The 20,687-nt window shown below is 34.1% G+C and overlaps 1 protein-coding gene and 1 long non-coding RNA gene across 2 annotated transcripts; one reads left to right on the plus strand and one right to left on the minus strand.

Annotated features, from left to right (window-relative positions):
• Positions 1-3,559: 3,559 nt before the first annotated feature.
• LOC125186459 lies at positions 3,560-4,859 on the plus strand. The gene is made up of 3 exons (XR_007170452.1): positions 3,560-3,815; positions 3,908-4,057; positions 4,716-4,859. It is a non-coding gene; the product is annotated as an uncharacterized LOC125186459 (long non-coding RNA).
• Positions 4,860-13,919: 9,060 nt separating this feature from the next.
• On the minus strand, positions 13,920-18,951 carry LOC125189877 (DNA topoisomerase 2-binding protein 1). The gene is given in 11 exon segments (XM_048087104.1): positions 13,920-13,993; positions 14,084-14,150; positions 14,152-14,227; positions 14,508-14,985; positions 15,137-15,229; positions 15,769-15,903; positions 15,974-16,118; positions 17,556-17,663; positions 18,213-18,334; positions 18,564-18,606; positions 18,704-18,951. Coding segments are annotated over 11 exon segments (1,518 nt in total). The 5' UTR covers positions 18,881-18,951.
• Positions 18,952-20,687: the final 1,736 nt, after the last annotated feature.

The raw sequence follows: 20,687 nt of genomic DNA on the forward strand, positions 1-20,687 counted from the left end.
ATAAAAGTAACTATTTTGATCAAATGTAGTAATATTGTACAGTATAATGTTTATTATTAAATAGTATATTTATAATTTTAGACCCATATATAAGGGTATTATTTAATATTCAAAAAATATTTTATAATTTGATATAAATAATATGTGTCGTGCATAGCACGGGTGTAACAATAGTAAGTTATAACAAATAGAATACAATAATTATTTTTTATTAAATTTTTGTAATGAGTATAACGTGATGGAAGAAAACAACTACAAAGTGATAAGGAACTAAAGTTAACATAATTAGTTATAATTAGTTATGCAAAAGAGAACAAATAGAAATTATGTTTAAAAAAAATAGAAAGCAAAGAGAAACAATGTATACACGTAATTTATATTGCATAAACAAATAGAAGAATAAAAAAGTTGCATTAATAGAAAGAATGAGGAAAATAAGTTGTATAAATATAATTGAAAAAATTATTGTAGGAGAAAACGCCTGGTGGGAAAAAATTATTTTTTATAAAATTTTTATAATGAGTATAACACGATGGAAGAAAACAACTACAAAGTGATAAGGAACTAAAGTTAACATAATTAGTGATAATTAGTAATGTAAAAGAAAACAAATAGAAATTATGTTTAAAAAAAATAGAAAGCAAAGAGAAACAATGTATACACGTAATTTATATTGCATAAACAAATAGGAGAATAAAAAAGTTGCATTAATAGAAAGAATGAGGAAAATAAGTTGTATAAATAGAATTGAAAAAATTATTTTTTATAAAACTTTTATAATGAGTATAACACGATGGAAGAAAACAACTACAAAGTGATAAGGAACTAAAGTTAACATAATTAGTGATAATTAGTAACGTAAAAGAAAACAAATAGAAATTATGTTTAAAAAAATAGAAAGATATAAACGTAATTTATATTGCATAAACAAATAGAAGAAGATCGAGGAAAATAAGTTGTATAAATAGAATTGAAAAAATTATTGTAGGAGAAAACATCCGATGGCAATCGATCACAGACCTGGTAGACGGGAGACATGATCTCCAACCAACTGCACTAGCTAATCAACGTTTAATTTTTGTTTTGCATATATAATATATAATAAAACTATAAATTTTTGGGGGACCAAAGTGGCTTCGCCAGTGCCAGCTATTTTCTATAGCACCATCTATTGCAATAAGGCATGCTATTCATCCATGCTTTTGGCAATCCGATTTCTATTAATATATTTTTTACAAGGGAAAATCTATACAATATATGAAAGGAGAGTTCTTGGAGTATTTAGAGACCTTTTAAAATAAAAGTTATTATTTAAATAAAATTGTTTTTTTAGTAAATATTTATTTGCTATTGATACGATGGTTAAATCAGTGGGTAATTATTTGAAGTTAGTGGAGAGTTATTAAGTGTTAATAGAGAGTTAATGGGTGGTTACATCCGACAGTTATTATTTATAGTAATTTTTTTATATTTACCAATTATGTATTTTGGAGAAATTTACAAGATTGCCATTTAATTTAAAAAATTATTTTAAAATAAATATATATAATTTAAAGTCTAAACGTGTGATTAAGTGGATCTAACTGATAAAATAAAAATAAATCTCCACTACCTAAATAACCGCTTCCCACTTTATTAGCTTGTAATTATCACCCCACTAATATGTCACACCGATGACGAACGAAACAAACCCTATAAATGAAGAGTTTCCTACTACACTTGTCTTTCTCATGGAATAGCAACAGGTTTCGAATCTTTTATAATTTCTAATGTGATTGTGATCGCTACCATAATCGGTGAGCTTGCTGATGCACTTTTTATTAGCACTAAAAATACCTGCACGTATACAGGGTAGATCTAGTATAGCTAAAGGTCGGTACCGGGATATCGAACACGGGGAATATAATTGCAACTGGCTATCATGTACTAATGCGTCATATACTATCTAGAGAAACAAGAGTTTTGGATTTTAAACTTAACAAAATTAAATAAAGTAAAACAATAAGGGCAAAGAAGATAGAATTAGGTAAATAGAAGAATTTCAAGGATAATGATTTCACTAACTCTTTAGTTATTCTAATTAGTTCTACGTTCACCTGACTCAAGTTTTGTCACGACCGCGCTTTGCTAAGGATAGCATTGCTCGGTAAATCATGACCAGGGGAGGGAATTTAGAAGAGGGGATAGAAAGGGGACGAAAGAATTTACAATAAGACATGCAAGTACTTCTTCATAAGATAAAAGAGGTTCACAAGACAACGAAAGATCATGAGGATTTAAAAGAGTGTTTAACATAGGTCACTCGTTACTAATCATTGTTCCTATGACCCATTAGTACAAAATACTACAACATAAGCACAGCGGAAGGAGTTGTAACCATATGGTCATGTGTATGAAGACACATGCCACGAAAATCCTACAAAAGAGATGAGACGACCACCAACTCCACTCAGCCACCAGTTCATCACTTGCTCAACCTGCACATTTAGAAATACATGCAGGGCTGAGTACGGGGTACTCAGTGAACACATTGCCGAAAGATACACATATAAGAAAAGTTATTATCATGCCATCATAGTAACACACGGGGGTTTTCTTAAAGGCCCGAGCTTACTAAGTTCATTTTCATAAAGTTCGCTTGATCAAGCTAAGTTCATTCCATCAATCCGCCATATCTGATGGTTCATTGTGTGTCGGGAAGGTGGCCACCTTCCACGATCACATTGACCGGCCAACCCTTACGATGACTCACGGTCCATTCCTTTGTGTACACTAACTCGAATAGGATCTTGGTCCTATTGGAGCCGAATTCGATTCATTCATTCATTCATTTGGCATCGCCAAACAGATAGGCATCATAAAACAAACAATTTATGGCACGATAACATTTTTAAAAAAAAGTAAGTGCAATTTTATCAAACAAAAATCATTTCATATATTTGATAATTTTATCCACACTTAATGTGTTGGATATAAAGCCCACCTCAAAGCTTCCAAGTAAAACTCTACAAAAGCTCGACCTTGGGCAATCAAACTCCGCGAACACGCCCTTCTTGAAAGAGTATAATGATTTAAATTAGTTTTGATGAACATACATAAGGTGCATGACATGAAATGATCCTACATGTAGTATGCGTCCTACGTTCGGGGTTCGATCAAGATAACTTCATTCCACTTAAAAAGTGGATCTCTATTTCATAAGAGACCTTAAAATTTATTACTTGGGAGATGGTTCGTTTAGCTCCTACATTCTTAACTTCAAGAAATTAATTAAGTAAGGAGGGTAAGATATTAATTAATCATAAGATTAATTATTTAAAAGCTTCAAACATTTCAAGAAATATTAATCCAAAATTAAGAGATAAGGTTCATTTTATTACTTAAGCTTCAAAGCCCAAAATTCTCATTTCCTCTAAATTCTCGGCCCATAATAGAATAAATAAGAGACCATCTTACTAAATTAATTACTTGGCCCAAAGGAGAGGCCCAATACCCAAATAAATTAGAAAACCCTATACACTCCACCAATCCAGAAGAAAAGAAAAAGAAAGGGGCGCCTCCTTCTCCCAACCTCTCTCTCTCTCTCGGTCTTCTCTCTGCCGGCGGTCTTGGCGTCGCCGGTGAGCGACGCCGGCCGCCGGTCGTGTCCCTCCTCTCTCCTCTTTCTCTATCTCGGTCTCTCTCTCTCGGCCTCTCTCTCTCGGCCACGAACCACCACCTCCGCCGTCGCCGCCGGGCCGCTGCTGCCGTCGCTGGTGGGCCGCTGCCGCCGTCGCCGCTGGGTGCACGGCGGTCTCACCGCCGTTGACCGAGAGGTAGGGATTCCCCCATTTCTCCTTCTTTCTCTTCTTCTTTATTTTCTTAAATTGAAGGCTTAGGACTAACAATTAAGTCTTGAAATGTGAAGATTTGGATAGATCATGAAAACGGGGTCAAAAGAGATTAATTTCGTTGTGGAAAATCTGACAGCCGCCGGAATGCTGCCGGAAAGTCGCCAGACTACTGTTGCCGCTGCCGGGCAGAATTTCCGGAATCCGGCAGCTTCTTCACTCACGAGGTAAGCTTTCCAAGATCGCTATTATTGTACGATGTGGTTGTCTAAGAACTTGGACATTTCTTAAATGATTTCATGTCTTGGCTTTCATTAGTTAAGGTAAAAGCTATTTTATAAAGTCATGGAAAAGCATACAAAAAAATAATATGGCGTTAATATGTAAATTTCCTAATGTTCATGCTTGGATGATTATGAAAATGGCTATGTAGCAAGAATAGTTATTAGTAGAATTACCTTGAGAAAAGGAAGAGAAGAATGGTAGTGAGTAGGAAAATGGACTCCTCTTCTTCAAACACTTATATGCATCCTCATTTTGATAGAATTTTGTTTAGAGAATTTTTATGGTTGAACAAAAGGATCAAGAGGGGAGATGGAGTGGTATTTATAGAGAAAATGGGTGCATGGAAATGCTTGGGCATAAACTTGATTCAAGGAGGAAATGTATTGTCCAAAGGGTAGGGACTTTTTGCCAAATGAGGCAAGTTGTCTTGTCAAACATCTCTTTTTCCTAAAATGGCAAGAATATTATGTCTCGTCACTTAAAAAGACGTGAGCCGTCAATTGGAAAACGTGAGCCGCCGTTTGATTTGTGTGTTTGATGTGATTTGATTTCGTCGATCGTCTCGTCTTGATTTAACACGCTTCTTATCCATTCGTGTAGGTATCGGGATTCAAGGCGTGACTATTGAGCAAGATCCGAAGGGCATGGAGAGTATTTTATTTTTTTAAATTAATCTTTACTTAAACGTTGAACTCGTGTACGGACTTTTATTTGAAACTCGGTCTTCACAAACGGACTTTTATTAGAGCAAACATTTATATTGAATATTACTATTTTTGTTCACTACTCAAAATATACTTCACAACGATTAATCATAACAAGAAGTAATAATAAGAAAATTTAGACGCGAAACTTATATATATATATATATATATATATATATATATAGATCGATGTTCTAAGCCTTAGGGTAAAAAGTCGGGGTGTTACAAGTTTTACCACAATTTCTCCATATCATGCATCAATACTCATGTCACAATTATTGTATGAACATATAAGATAAACCAATCAAAGCTATCACCGATCAAAGATTGACAATAATCAAGGTAACGACCAATTAGTCGAACAAAAGTTCAAGAAAAATCAAGTGGAAACGAGTTCTGAACATTAAACATAAAAGAACTACTTAAAAGTCAAATACTATCAAACCTCAAAATTCTATTGTTTAGCAATCCATAGACAGATGAACTAAAACAATAATTAAAGTACGAGACGTGAAATAAACAAACAAAATCCAAGGATGAATCTTGAAGTCTCCATGCTCCTCTTTCCTAGTTCCAATCTCCAAGAATGGTGATGGAATGATGGATGAAGGAATTAGGGTTGGAGAATGAAGGGGGAGCCATGAAGGCTCCCCTTTTGGGGGCTATGAATTGGTTCAATTCTATGAATGAGGTTATGGGGTATATATTGTTAGGTTTGGTATACTGAAAAGCATGTTTCAAGCAAGTTTCGCGCGAATAGAATCTTGCTTGTATACGTAAAACTCTACAATCCACTTTTAACCCGATTCAGTATTATTCGAGCAGTCTCGCACGAATAGAATCACTATTATTATTACATTGTGTTTGCTTGTGCATTTATAAGATGTTTTACAAACATTTAAATGCATAAGAAGTAAACAAAGTCTAAGTCTTTTGCTTAGTAGACCGGTTGTGGGCGTCATCCACTTTAAGGTAACACGGTCAGATCTATGCAATGCTTTGTAAAAGAAAAAGAAGAATTTCACAACCTAGATAGGCTTAGACTACCTATCGTGAAAGGTTGCAATGTCAGTCCGCATATTTCTAAGCCTTACTGAAATAAGATGACATTGGTGTGGTATAGCACTGAACGGATCTAACAGCAAGACGTGTCTTTATGCTATCTACTGAAATACTAGGTCTTGATAAAATATTTTTTCTTAATCTACATATGTTAGTATTGAGCATACGGTATTGATTATGCACTACTTTGACTTATCAAATGGTGCGGGTTTTTCGCAACCCAATAATCCCGATATATTGGGTAGTGGTGATTAATATCTAGCGGTGCTAGGATTGCTATTATGTTGAATCGTGCGCGAGGTGAGTCTCGTTTGATAATGTCCTCAAGAGGAGCTCGAACAAGGTTTTATTATTCGGAAAACTGGTCAGTTGGAGTTTTATCGCTCTATGAATAATAAATAAATATTTCTTGCTAAGTCCACTCTTGGAATTAATAAGATATTAACTAATTAAGTCCATAGTAGACATTAATTAATTAATGGACATTTATATCTTAAGCGCGGGAAATAAATAATAAACAAAGTGGAAATCCGGATTACTTTTAATTTCGGATTTGGATGGGGAGAGTTCAATATTACTTCTGTAGTGGCTGCTCGTAATATTCCAATATAAGCTTGTATTAAATTGTGGGTTCAATTTAATTAGTAAAAAAGCTAATTGGGGGAGCCCATATCCAAAACTTTCCATAGATCCCTGTCTGGGCCCAAAAGGAACTTAATATAAATAGGAGAATAAAGGAGACAGAAATCATTCATTATTATTCATAATTTTCGTCCCCCTCTACCTAGAGGAGTTCGAATTTCTCTCCTAATTGGAGAAGGATTTCTTCTGTCTTCTTTATTTGAGTCCTAGTATTTTGATAAGATCAGCCCACCCGATATCGAGATACAGTTCGGGAACCAAAGAGAAGATTCGTGGTCTAGTATCGAAGATCATCACGTGGAGAAGGCGCGAGCAATCGACGATTCTTTGGAGAATCAAATCGGTAACTCTAAACCGTAGAAATCATGTTTATTATTTATTTTCTATGAGCATGAATTATTTGCGCTCTAGCATGCAATTATCTGTTTAACATGTGAATTGATTAATCGCATAGTCGGTCAAATAGATCCTACGTCTGATTTATTTGTTTTGTACAAGTCTTCCGCTGTGCAAGGGGCACCAAACCCCATCATATATAGGCTTTAGAAGGATTTAAATTTGGTAATAAGTTTCCTCCAAGCATTAGGAAATATGTAATTTTCTTTCCCCATAATAGAAGGAAAAGATTTGGCTTTACAAGGTAATATCTTCTTTCCTTCTTCATATTTACGCCTAGACTGCAGCTGGCAGCTTTGCGCGACTTTGGTAGAACGGCCATAACACTCACCACAGAACTACGATTGAGGTGATTCTTGTACCATATTGAAGCTCATTTCAAGACGAAGAGAATGGTGTGTAGAACGCCCTGATCGAACTTCAGGATCTCCAGAAACTTAAGTTTGAAGACAGCTGTCGCGCGCCGCGTTTTTGTGGCGGGCCGCCACACCTTGGCCGGCGGTCTCCGGGCGTGTCTTTGTCAGCCTATGAGCTCCGGCGGTCGTCGGACGCCACCTGAAGCTCCAAATTTCCTACTTTCGCGTTTTGACTCCCTTTTTAGGCTCAAATATGCACAATTCTCACAAAACATGTCAAAATACCAAAATAGATAAAATATGCAAATAATGGATATGTAATGCAACTTTGACCTTAAAAATGGACCAAATAATGGTCTTAAAACCGTGCAAAATCCGAGCGTATCATTTGCTTAGATGAGCAATATACGTTGCTTTATTACTCTCTTCCGAATTTTGACCAATTCGAGCTCCGCCGCATCGGAAATCTCTGCAGAGCATTCTTAGTTTTCCATCTCACCGGGACCCACATGGCTGAGGACTGAGGAGGAAGGCGCCGGCGCCACCAGAGGAGCCTTTGCCGCCTCTGCAGCATGCACGGCGAGGATATGGCGTTGGAGAATGAAGAAAATGGGCAGCTCTGGGAAGGTATTAAGTAGGAAGAGAGTGGAAGATAGATGCTGGAGGAAGAGGGATTTGGAGAAGAAGTAGCCGCTCATCTATCATTTCTTCTAACACTGCGCACTGTCTATATTATTGTGTTGTATCCATTGTTATATAGGAGGAATAAATAGTGATTTTATATTATATTTTATTGTTTAATAATTTATATTTTGGATGTAAAATCGTTTATTGTCTTTAGTTAAGATTAATGAGATTGGTTGAAATCCTATAATCTTTCATTTCCAAAATTTAAAACTAATTGTGATACGAAAGCATGACACACGCGTGAACTTCATATTACTAATATTTAATTTTATTGAATTCCTATTGTTTGCTATGTCAATTGTTTTATTAGAAATTTCATTTTATATCAATTATTGTTACACTTTTTTTAAAAGCTCAATATAAGATGAGAAGGATCCAGCAATAAAATGGATGATATCTATAATTATACAAAGGATATTAATATAATTTTGAAAATTTGTTAAGTTATCTTTCATTTTGAAGCCATTAAATTTTTAGTTAGTCTTTTAAAATTCAATTTATTATTGCAACCGTTACGATCTAATAACTAATTGTAAAAATCACTTAAATTGCCAAATTTTGTGGTATGGCTGATAAGGCTAATTTCATGCATCGGTTATATGTGAAAAACGTTATAATTTGTTGGGTCTAACACGTTTCCTAAGCCAGGTGTGTGAAGAAAAATCGCTAGATCGAGGAAGTGCTGAAGGAGATGGTCTAGCGAAGGAAAGGAACGAAGTGAGCAGGATTTAAAAGAAAAGAAGGCGTGACAGAGGGAGTCAATAGCTGAGGGCAACAAAGTCTTATCTATACCTCGCTGGGCCCCACTCCAACGCCTATATATAGAAGAGCATGCAACGCACATCAGATCACTTTTTCACTCTCTTCTTAGCTCACACACATTACACACACTTGGGAATGGGAGATCTGGGGTAGTCGGGTACGAAGGGTTACTTTTCTTTAGAAGTTTCGCAGTTGCAACACCGTCCGAGTGTGGACGAAGATACAATTTCTCTTAATTTCAGTTGTTTGCTCGTTTTGCTGTCGAACTTCACTTTTGGGAGTCGACTTGGTTGTTGATGATACTTATTATCTTTTCGCTTTGGTTGATTTGCGTTTAGTAGTTGAATTTCAAGTTGATTTACGTAGATCTCTCTGCTGGAAGTTTATTTTTACAAGTATTATGTCGATCTCTGTTTTATTTTGATATTGTGGTGTTTGATATGGGAATTTGGTGATAGATCTGTGGTTTATTGACTGTTTGGAGGTTGTTGTTCGAATCTGAAGTGATGAAGTGTTTCTGTTGGTTGGAGTTCGTGTTGGACGCTTGGATCCGGAGTGGATTTAGCGTCTGAGGTTGGATTCGAAGTGAGAAAAGAAAGTTGTTAGATGGATTTGAGTTTTCTTCTTGTTTTCTGTTTTGCTTCGTCTAGCGTCTGCAGATCTGTTCAGTTCTTCGTTGATTATGCATTGATTTGACTTAAAATTAGTTTGCTCTGTTTTGATTTCGTTCATGTTGATTTTCTTATGAGTTTTACGCAATTTGGTTGTAGAAGATGATGTCGCTGTTAGTTAGTACTAGAGTTAGTTATTCTGCCAGCTTTTCGTACGTACTCTGCTTTTTCAGTCATGGTCCCCACAGTCAGTTTGTTTCCTAGGTCTAGTAAGTAAAGTAGTTTTCTTAGATCAAGTGTTGAGCAGTTAATTTCCTTTGCAACGTTCTCTTATAATTTCACCTAGGTCTAGCTGTTAGCTTAGGAGTTTTAAAGATTCCCAAGTCAAGTTTAATTTGTTTTCCTCAACCCAAAAAATGCGTGGCAGCAGCCAACACCAAAAACACACCCAAATCCTTGAACATGAGTATTACGCATCCTTCTCTGTGGGATCGATCCCTACTTCCCTATACTAGGTTTAGTAAAGTGGTTGAGGGTTTTTGAAAGAAGTGCTCTGTGTGTCCGACGACCGGGATTTCCTGCGACCAACGAGTTCCTAGACCGCGTGATCTAATGGATTTGCTGGACCTAGGGAACCTGTTATTTCCTTTTGAACACACTAATTTCCAACATTCAGGAGCACTACCATAGTAAAAAAATAAAAAAAAACAAAAAAAAAACGTGTGCTTAAAGACATTTAAATTGGCCCAATGAAGAAAACAGTTGCAATAATTGTCCTATGAATATCAAATTAATATTTACTATTACAATTAAATCAAAAAAAAAGTTGGCTCATTGTTTCACCATATGCCAAAATAATTACCCTTTATTTAGTAATTAAAATTAATGTCAAGCCGATTTTATAATATAATTGATCTTGCTCTATTTTAACAGGGCATTTCTCTAAATACCTCCAAAACTCCCCTTTCATTTCCCTAAACACCCCAAAAACCAAGCAACTTAAAATGTTATTATAGCATGCCTATGCACTCAATTTCTATTATGCATCCAATGGTAGGGTGACAATCTGGTAGATTGAACGCGCTAAAGTAGTTCTATGTATCCTACACACGCAAACAAAAAACCATAAAACATCTATTAGGTGCACGTTCTGGGTCAACATATAAACCTTACTCCTTAGATGGCAAATGAGATCAAGGTCAGATACAATTTGTCTTGCCCTAATCTAAATCCATCTTCAACTACGCCTTGCTAACTCTTTTGAAATGGCAGCAAGCGGAAACCCAGATCAAGAGACGGATGGGGATTGGAAGCCATATTTCAGAGAGGCGGCCTAAGTTTGTGGGGTAAGCATTAGTAATACAATTTCTTAATTTAGGAATATTAAATAACAAATTAAATCACGACAGTTTCATTTCATTGAAGGCATAACAAACTAATCCATATATTGGCTTTTCACATCTATACATCTATTCCTATAATTTGCACAAACAAAATTTATTCGCATAATATATATTGAAATAGTGTTATGTAATATAGTATATTGATTTTATTTTTTTTATTATACTTATACATAATCCTTATCTATTTTTTAATTACTTTCATAAAAACCTATTCAAATTTAAAATATTTTCATGTCAATAATCTCTTAATTCTATTTTGTTAGTATTGGTTTTAAATTTTAATTCTTATGATTTTCGTTTTCATTTGGATTTGATTGGTTCCAATGAGGAAAAAAAATCGATTCTTGATTAAAAAAATTCTCTCTTCAGAATTGGATGCTACTGAGATCACCAAAAGAAGTAGAACGAGTTTTCCAGATCCCACACAACCACCAAATCAGTTCGTATCATTGTTGTACTCTGGCGGCGTCGACCAGCACCAAATGCAGCAGCACCCCGACAATGGTGGTAAAATGTTCATTTAGTGTATCACATCTTATGCTTTGTTCTATGGATAATCATTTTAATACATATTGATTATTGATTTTGTTTCTTATTTTATTAGGTGAGGCGGACGGCTTTAAATATGACAAACGAGTTATGCTTCAATGTTGATTTGTATAGATTTTTTATTCTCATATAACTAAAATTGTTACTCATATTGTTCATTGTTAATATTGATTCTAATTTTGTTTAATTAATTTAAAATTGAAAATTAATGTATTAAAATATATTAATCTGTGCATAGCACAGGCGTGATACTAGTATAGTATAAAATTTCACTTCCAACTAGATAAATAAATTATAAAAATATATTTAATTTTTCGAAAAAACGAAGCATTACATTTATGGAAACTAATGCCAAATTTATAATTATACGCATAATCTTCAAGTGAATAATAAAATCATATTATTTCTTGTGGGGAGTAATCAATTGCTAACTACAACTAATTTAAGATTATAGAATTTTAGAAATCTTATGGTCTACAATTTGTCATGTGTAATTTCGTTTTTCAGTTTTTAATATTAAAAAGATAATAGCAACTATCAAATTTAGGGTTTATAAATACAATGTCAATACAGTGTATGAAATACATCAACACAAAGGCATGGCAATGTCAATACAATTTCAGATTGACATTGTACAAGCATTGTATTGACATATTATATGTCGTGTATTGATATAAAGCTGTTAACGAAATTTATGAAAATTTTTGAATTTTTTTTCAAATTTTGACATCGAAACATATGCAAGTGAGTTCTCGTTAGAATCCTTATGAAATTATCATTAATTTGATAAAAAAATAATTTAAATCGAGAAAGTTATATGCGTATTAAAGTTATGGAATATTTTTCAAAAATTAGTTACAACTAATTTGTTGTAAATTGATCTTAATACCTTTATTGACGTTTTTTTGTTGATCGTATTGACATTTCGAGGCTGATGATCTAGACCCTTGATTTGAATATCAAATGACTATTATTTAATTGTAGGGAGCAATTAAGTATTGAGTTATCAATATAACACTCCTCTCTATTCCTTGATGTATAGTATAATATAATACAAATACATAAATAAAAGATACTCCCTCCGTCCCAGAGTATTAGACTCACTTCTTTTGGGCACATGATTTAAGGAATTGATATTTAAATAGTTAAAGTGGAGAGAGTAAAGTATGAGAGAGGGAAAAAGTAGGGGAGAGAAGAGAGAAAAAAGTAGGTGGAGGATAAAATAAGATAGATGCTTTTTGTTAAAAAAGGAAATGAGTCTAATATGTTGGGACATCCCAGAAGGGAAAGTTGGTCTAATACCTTGGGACGGAGGGAGTAAGATTATAACTTAAAATTTTCATAGTATATTCAAGAGGATTTAACGGAACAAAATTATTAAATTTTAGATAATCTTATTATTATTGATTACATATTATTTTAATATAATATATAATCATTCATAGTAAATTTAATTTATAGTGTTTACTGTTAACAATATTTAATTAATAATGAAGAAAATGAAAAAAATCTTATCAAAATTTAAATGACTCCCGTAACGTGATTATCTTTACATTATTTATTTGAAGATTATGCGTATATGATAGCAATAAATTTGGCATAATTTTATAATTAAATGTAATGCTTTCTTTATTGGAAAAATTAAATATTTTTCCATAATTTATACTCCCTCCGTCCCATAAAAATAAGAATATTTTTTATTTTGGGACGTTCCATAAAAATATCACCATCTATTTTTGGCAATTTTTTCTCTCTAATAAGGTGGGCCATTATCCATTAACAATACTATAATTACTTTTTCTTTCTATCTCTTTTCTATCTTACCAGTCGTGCATATATCTATATTTTTGTGAGACGGAATATATCTAATTGGAAAGTATAATACGGAGTATTATAGTATACTTTTATTTGTCAAAAATGTGTTGATAGCAATGATAGGACATAGTCAATTTGCCAAAATACCATGACCATTGACCACTAAATTTTTCTCATTGTGTAGATGGAATAGAAAAAAGCGTTATTTCAAGGACGCAAATGGACTTTGCTCTATAAAAAAGGAAAGTGAAGGTGTTATTTAGATATTAGTTATAGTTGGGTCCTCTAATATAAGAATTGACATTAAGTTTTGAAATGATTTTGAGGAGGGGAAAGTACTAGTCTATTATAATAACCATATATAAGAATTAACATTAATACCCTTTAAATTTAATTAATAATTATTTAAATCTAAAATATAATCTACTTAGTATTATTTTAACTATTAAATGTTCCAATCTAATGATTACAAATTAGTCTCAATTTTAGATTGATAATTAGTTAGCAATTGATTACAACTTACTATATTTTAGAAGGCTTAATATATTTTAAAATCAATAAACAAATCAGCTTTCTTATTCTTTAGGAAAAATGCTTGAAAAACGGAAGAGCTCATAGATGTTTGATGCAATGTTCAATCTGTATTCTGCTTTGCACCTTCACCTTCCTGTCTTCTTTCCAACCTTCAAACATGAAAGAATTCGATGTATTATAACTGGAGAGTTTCTAACAGGCACAGTGATGACTGATGAATATGTGATCTACTGGTATAACCATAGTATCTGATTGAATATTCTTCTTCTCAACGACTCCATTGTCAACGAGCAGAGGGATTCCTCAGTTTCAAACTTGTGGTGTTAGCTGCAGTTGTCCCATTAAAAACTACAAAATCTGTAAATAGGGTAAAGGGTGGATGTCAAAACTGACAAAAGAATGAAAATATTGTATTAATCTAAACACAGTTCAGAAAGCAGATGGGACCTTTTGGAACAAGTAAATCATAAGCAATGTGACCCTGAGAGACAGGGACCTCTTTCTTTCTTGATGATGCATTCTTCAAGCCATGATGCTTTGACAATACTAACAACTCCAAAAGCTGAAAGGCTCCTTATTTCCTTCATCTCTCTGCACCAACCATTTACCACGATAAGAATTAGTTACCAAGTTGAATAATAGGCCATGCACTATATCTAATTGATAAATATTGCTGGTATGTCAATCACAATAAGGTGAGTTCTGCTCCAGGTGACTACAAGTCCAGTATTAAAAGACGACGAAAGCAAAGCTAATATGATACAAAGATCACCTTACTCATTCCAAAAATCATAAGATGGCGCGCCATGTCAACAATACATTACCATCATGTTCTAGACTGATGTATTATAATCTGCTTAAAATATCTTACTTTTCTGATGGATTTCCAACTACCACGTGAGTCAAATTCTCCCTGACGGACATATAACGAGAGCCCCCGCCCTGCCGAACCATACTGACTAGCTTCCGCAATTCAGAAGCCTCGAAGCCTAAAAGTAAAATTCTGCACTCAGACAAGTATAGATCACCATCCTCACTTTCAGAATCATCAGCAACACATCGAGTAAAATCAGGAACATTTTTCTGTTTTTCAGTAGGTACATCATTTCCCCTTTTAGATATGTGGGGAACCTCAGAAGATGTGCATAGGATGTTTGTCAGGAGATTCTCCACATCAGGTTCCATATCCTGAGCAGAAAGATTGGTGTCTGATTCTGAGACAGAGGGGTTAGATGATGAGATAGGCTGCGAATTTCTGGTGCCTTTGCCTTGACTGTGATGCTCCAATGTCTTTACAGTACTACCGGAAGATGATTGTTGAACTGGGAAGGAGTCTTCCATAAGACATGCTATAGATCCATTTGACCAAGTGAAAACCCAAGAAAATAATGATAGGAATGCAAAATTAGTGACAGGATCCATTGGAAAGATACTCCAGTAGACAGATTAAACACTGAAAACCGATTCAGAAATGCGGCGATGAACTATGCATGATTGTACCTCTTCTGGCAATAGACTGATGAAACCATTTCCTGTTAACTATGTATATGATACGCCATCTTTTTGCAACCATATACTTGTCACCTTCAGGAGCTTATGAAAAATTAAGGACGCCAATATTGAAGATCATATGCTGGGTGTAAGGTAAATATAAATGTTCAAGAGTCCTAAAAGACTAAAAGACTTTAAAGGTTTGAATCGGAAAACAACCTCCTCTTGCGAGGCCTTTGCCTTTTACCAATCCAAACTACTTTTCTCCCTTCCCTGTCAAACCTCGAGGAAAATAAAAATAGCCAGAACTCCTAACAAAACCAAATCATAAATATGAGACAACTATAATAATCTAAAAGATAAACATGAATAAAAGACTCCTATCAAACTATAATTATTTAAAATATAAACAAGAATTAAAGACTCCTAACAAACTATAATAACTTAAAAGATAAACTACTACCATATACCACATGCAAATTCGATTTCAATGGAACTACAGATACATTCAGAAAGAAGCTAGAAAGAAAGAAAAAATATGCCAAAGGAATACTATAGGAAGAGTGAAATCTCAGAGACTGACAAGGAATCACGATATAACTGAAATTCAGATTTTGACCTCATACTAGGCTAGGTAATACTGAAGTAGCAAACACCAAACAAGTGGGTAAGTTGATAGGATATATTGCATATCAAATGAGAGCATCTTTTTGTCAGCTCAGAAGAATATATCCCGCCATTTTGCACAACAAGCTTCTCGATTTCCTTACATTCATCTATAATCAAATAAAAAGACCTTGTCACCTTTTTTGTAGCTACAGAAGAAAAGGAAACAAAATTTTCAACCTATGGGAATTCCACTGACACATATCGTCAATCCAGAAAAAGGAGGAACTCTGTAAGGTTCGTGAGGAACGACACGGTGTTCTTTCCAACATTGCTCCAACCATTCGGTTGTGACTATTGGTTTTCTCGCTTGGGTTAGAGCCCACTGCGAAACAATTGCAAGGAGAAAAAGAAATAGAACAAGTTAGAAGACTTAACTGATCAAACTATGGACATTTACTTCACTCTCTGCTTAGATTCTCTTTTAAATTCCTCTCACTCTCTCTGTTCAGTTTTTCCTTATCTTATTTTTCTCACTGTCTTTATTTGTCCCTTCCTGTTCTTAGGACAGTGGCAACAGAACCTGACATCAAGTTCAAAACATATAATAGCTCAATCGAATTTCAGCCTGGGGCAAACAGTTCCAACAAAACTAGGAATCTGTTTAGGCCTTTAGGGGCGCAATTTCGTAGGGAAGATAAATAAGCAAAACATGATAAGATTATAAGAACACATATTTTAGGTAATTTTTGGTCATATAACTCCAAGATAGATAAGTTATCTTCCCTACTAAACTGCCCTTTAATACTTTGCTTCTAAATCTGCCCCCTCCCCCTTCAAGTATAGAACAGGAAGTATAGAAGGGCTGGTTATCTGACAAACGCCTCTTAGGAGTTTCTTTTGTTCAACTGGGGCGGTCAGGGCGACTGGAGTGACCGAGGGGATTGCAGCCGAGACAACTAGGGCAGCCAGGGTGATTGGAGGGACTATGGGTGTGACTTTTCATACAGGTGCAACCTCTTGGTTTCTAAAATCGATGTGGAGCACTGCATGGCTGCTTTTACTTTAACTTGTTTGAACTTTTTGTTCTTTCCCCTAGGTGAATTCATTGTTTTTCACCCAGTTTTTTTTTTTATTTTCTGAAATATCTTTATATACTTAGTTAACTATCTTTAACCATAATTAGACATAAGTACATAAATAGTATAAAAAATAACATTAAAAAATTGCACTTTCACACCAAAATACATGCTCAAATTACATATTACCTAATTGATTTGTATAAATAAGCATATTTATATTTTCAAAAACATTCAAACAATATACTCAATTGATTAGTATGTTAAAGGTTGATTAGTATGTTAAAGGTAAAGATATAAACAGAATTCGGCTATTAGTGCACCCCATCGCTCCGCTCCCTACACTCCTAAGTCCTAACAACACTGATGGATTAATGATGCATCACAATGAAGCATATGAATTAGACCTATTCCCCTATCAGAAGATTAAAGAAAGCAGAACATTATATACTCATAACAAACTATCAAACAAAATAACTAAATCATATTCAATATTGAACAAAATCTCATGAAATAATTAAACACAACTAAAACTCTTGTCTTTGGGTTCAATTCATGATTTTAATGATAAGGTTGTATCTTGGGTCCTTATATTACATTTTATATCCATTACCAAGACTTAAACTGCAAACATCAAGTCAATGAAGTTAGCTAACTACAGTCGTATCCTAAACCTCATATACAAGTTACTAATAGGTTCACAGTGAGTTCCAGGACTAGAAAAATAAAAAGTAAAAGGAAACCTTGTATTTTTGGACTAGGACATCCTTCACAATTATGAAACTGACATCTGACGATGTTTTTTCCGTCACCTGTCCTCCCATAGCATTGACCTTCTTTCGAATGGCGTCCTACAAGTAATTTCAATAAACTAAAATTCATCATGTGCAACATGTATAATATGTGAAATAGATATTGAAAGTACTATATAATAATAGGAAAAAACTTGAGATGGCGAGTTACACTGCCCTTGATGAATGTGATAACAATGAAATGTAAACTCCTAAAAAATGTTTCCAGCACATGCAATTCTAAAACAGTTTTAAAAATAGCTTGCAAGTAATCAAAAAGATGAGGTATGTGAAAATTCAAGATTATAGGTAATATAGAAAGTCAAGATGGCTGTACAGCTGCAGAACATGTTACATAATTTGGTATGCTAAGCATGAGATATACGTCCACAAGGAGAGCATAATCTTCTAAGCACTCGTGAAACACACAGATATATCAAGACTCGTAACAATTCACAAAAACAATGTTGTAAATTATAAAATACAATTGATTGTAGACAACAAGACGGACATACACACAGTTCAGTTAATGTTCAATAAAGAATAAAAGAAGGGATGCTAATAACCCTTATTTTACTCTACACAGGGAGGAGCTAAGTGGCACTGTACCTTTACATCCTTGTCAAAACCAGATGTAACTATATTTACACCATCAAATGCAATGCAGCAAGTGTACCCCTGACTAGGTAGCTTCCGGTGCTCTTTCGCACAGAACAACACACACTGAGGACCTGGTAGTAACCAAGATCCAGCTAAATTAAAAAGAACTGCAAATTAACCTAAGATGTTAAGCATGAAAATCGGTTTACTGCATCACCTACTATGAGTTTCTCTTTTCTGATAAAAATCGCTTTGTAATTGTTTTTACAACACTGAAGCTTAGCTTTCTATACACAACAATTACCCAAAAACATTTTTAAACATATGATTCAAATTTGTTTCATAAGCGTACAAACATACCGAGCAAATTACAGTCCTTGGATCGAAGATACTCAAATTTCTCCTGCAAAATTACATTACAACAACAAAAAAAATGAACTCAGTTAATTTCCAAAGCAACTACAGTTCAAATTTCCGTTAAAGCAGATAAAGTTACGTACATGGTCGGGCGAGGCGATGACGTGATAGTCGTTGGGTCCATTGCGGGAGGGATCGCAGCTGAGGAAAACCTGGGCGCCGTTGAAGTTCAACACGTCGTGCAGCGCGTCGAAGACCTCAGGTGGAACCAGACTCGGCGACAGGCACACATTCGCGCCAGTAAACACTTTTGCCGCCATGAATTTCCCTGCGTGTTGAGAATTAGGTTTCTGTAATCGGGAGAAATAGGGATTTCTACTCTTTCATTTTTATTAATAATTGAGCGCGGGAAATGGCCATATCTTTGTTCATTCTAGCTTGATTATATTACTCCCTCCGTGAGTCAGTTCCCTCATAGTTGAGTCATTTTCATATATAATAACTTGGCAAAACACATTCTTAGGTCCTTATACTTTAATCAAAATGTTCATTAGGTCCTCGTACAATTTTTTCGTTTTAATAGGTCCTTATACCTTTCTCATAAATTTCATCACATCCTCGTACAATTTTTTCGTTTTAGTAAGTCCTTATACTTTGATTATAACTTTTATTAGGTCCTTATACAATTTTTTATTTTAAAATATCTTTTACTTTTATCTTTATAGACTATGCTAAGTTAAATAATGGAATATTAAAAAGTTCATTAAGTTTAATTAAATTTAGATTATTATCCAAGATAAATGTAAAAAAGTCCCTAAAATAAAAGATTGTACAAGGACCTAATGAAAATAATGATAAAAGTATAAGGACCTACTAAAACGAAAAATTGTACGAGGACTTGATAAAAATATTGTGAAAAGTATAAGGACTTATTGAAACGAAAAAATTGTACAAGGACCTAATGAACATTTTGACTAAAGTATAAGGACCTAAGAATGTGTTTTGCCTAATAACTTTTTCATCTTGCATACTTTACTCTCTCTTACTTTATTCCCTCTACTTTATTCACATTTTACTTTATTCTCTCTACCTTTTTCTCTTTCTTACTTTTTTATCTATTTATTTAACACACTCAACATTCATTTCTTAAACTTCGTGCCGAAAAGTTCCGCCTCAACTATGAGGGAACGGAGGGAGTATTTTCAAAGAATATGGAGTAATTATTTTCTCTTATATTCTCTCTTACTTTAATTTTTTCCATTTATTATACAAAATAAAATTATATGAAATCACCTACTGTTCAAGAACACAGAGAGTCTACCCGATGCACTCTTTCCTTTTTAGTCTGTCCTATAAAAATATGCACTTTCTAATTTTGAAAAGTCTTTTTTCTCTAATAGGGTGAGACTCATTCTCCACTGACAATACTTTAAATTTAATTATTTTTTCTCTCTACTTCTCTCTTAGTTTACCAATATTATATTAAAACTCGTGCCGAACCTAATGTCCATATTTTTTGGGGACAGAGGGAGTATTTCCTATTTGCTCAATTCCTTAAAGCATTAGCAATGGTTGGCCGATGGGAGGGCCTTCCCCATCGGCCTCATCGGCCAACCATGGTGGTGAACGGGCCGTCGATCACCCTCCCCACCTCTCCCCCAATTGGCCGATATATCGGCCTATGCCAATGAGAATGGCCTTCGATCGGCCCTTCCTCGGAAGGGCCGATCGAAGGCCCTCTCATTTTTTTTATTTTTATTTTTTTTTGCTGTGATTAAGTAGGGAAAGAGAGATAGAGGAAGAAGAAATACTCGAAGGAAGAAGAAGAGCGACTGTGAGTGAGAAAGAAAAAATATAACCCTTATTTGTATTTAAACTTCTTTTATTAATTCTAATTGGGCTTATAGTGGGTCAATAAATTTATTAAATAAACAATAGTATCAGTTTTTTAGTATTTTTAAATAAATAAGTTGTCACATATTTAAGTTTTCATCTAAATTTAAATTTAAATTTATATGATTTTTGGCATTTAAATTTATTTAATTTGATATCATATCAAATCTATATGTGCAAAAAATTAAAACAAAATAGTAATGAAGTAGAAATGAAATGGAATGGGAGGGCCTC

The sequence above is a fragment of the Salvia hispanica genome, chromosome 5, assembly GCF_023119035.1.
Source record: "Salvia hispanica cultivar TCC Black 2014 chromosome 5, UniMelb_Shisp_WGS_1.0, whole genome shotgun sequence".
Taxonomy (NCBI): domain Eukaryota; kingdom Viridiplantae; phylum Streptophyta; class Magnoliopsida; order Lamiales; family Lamiaceae; genus Salvia; species Salvia hispanica.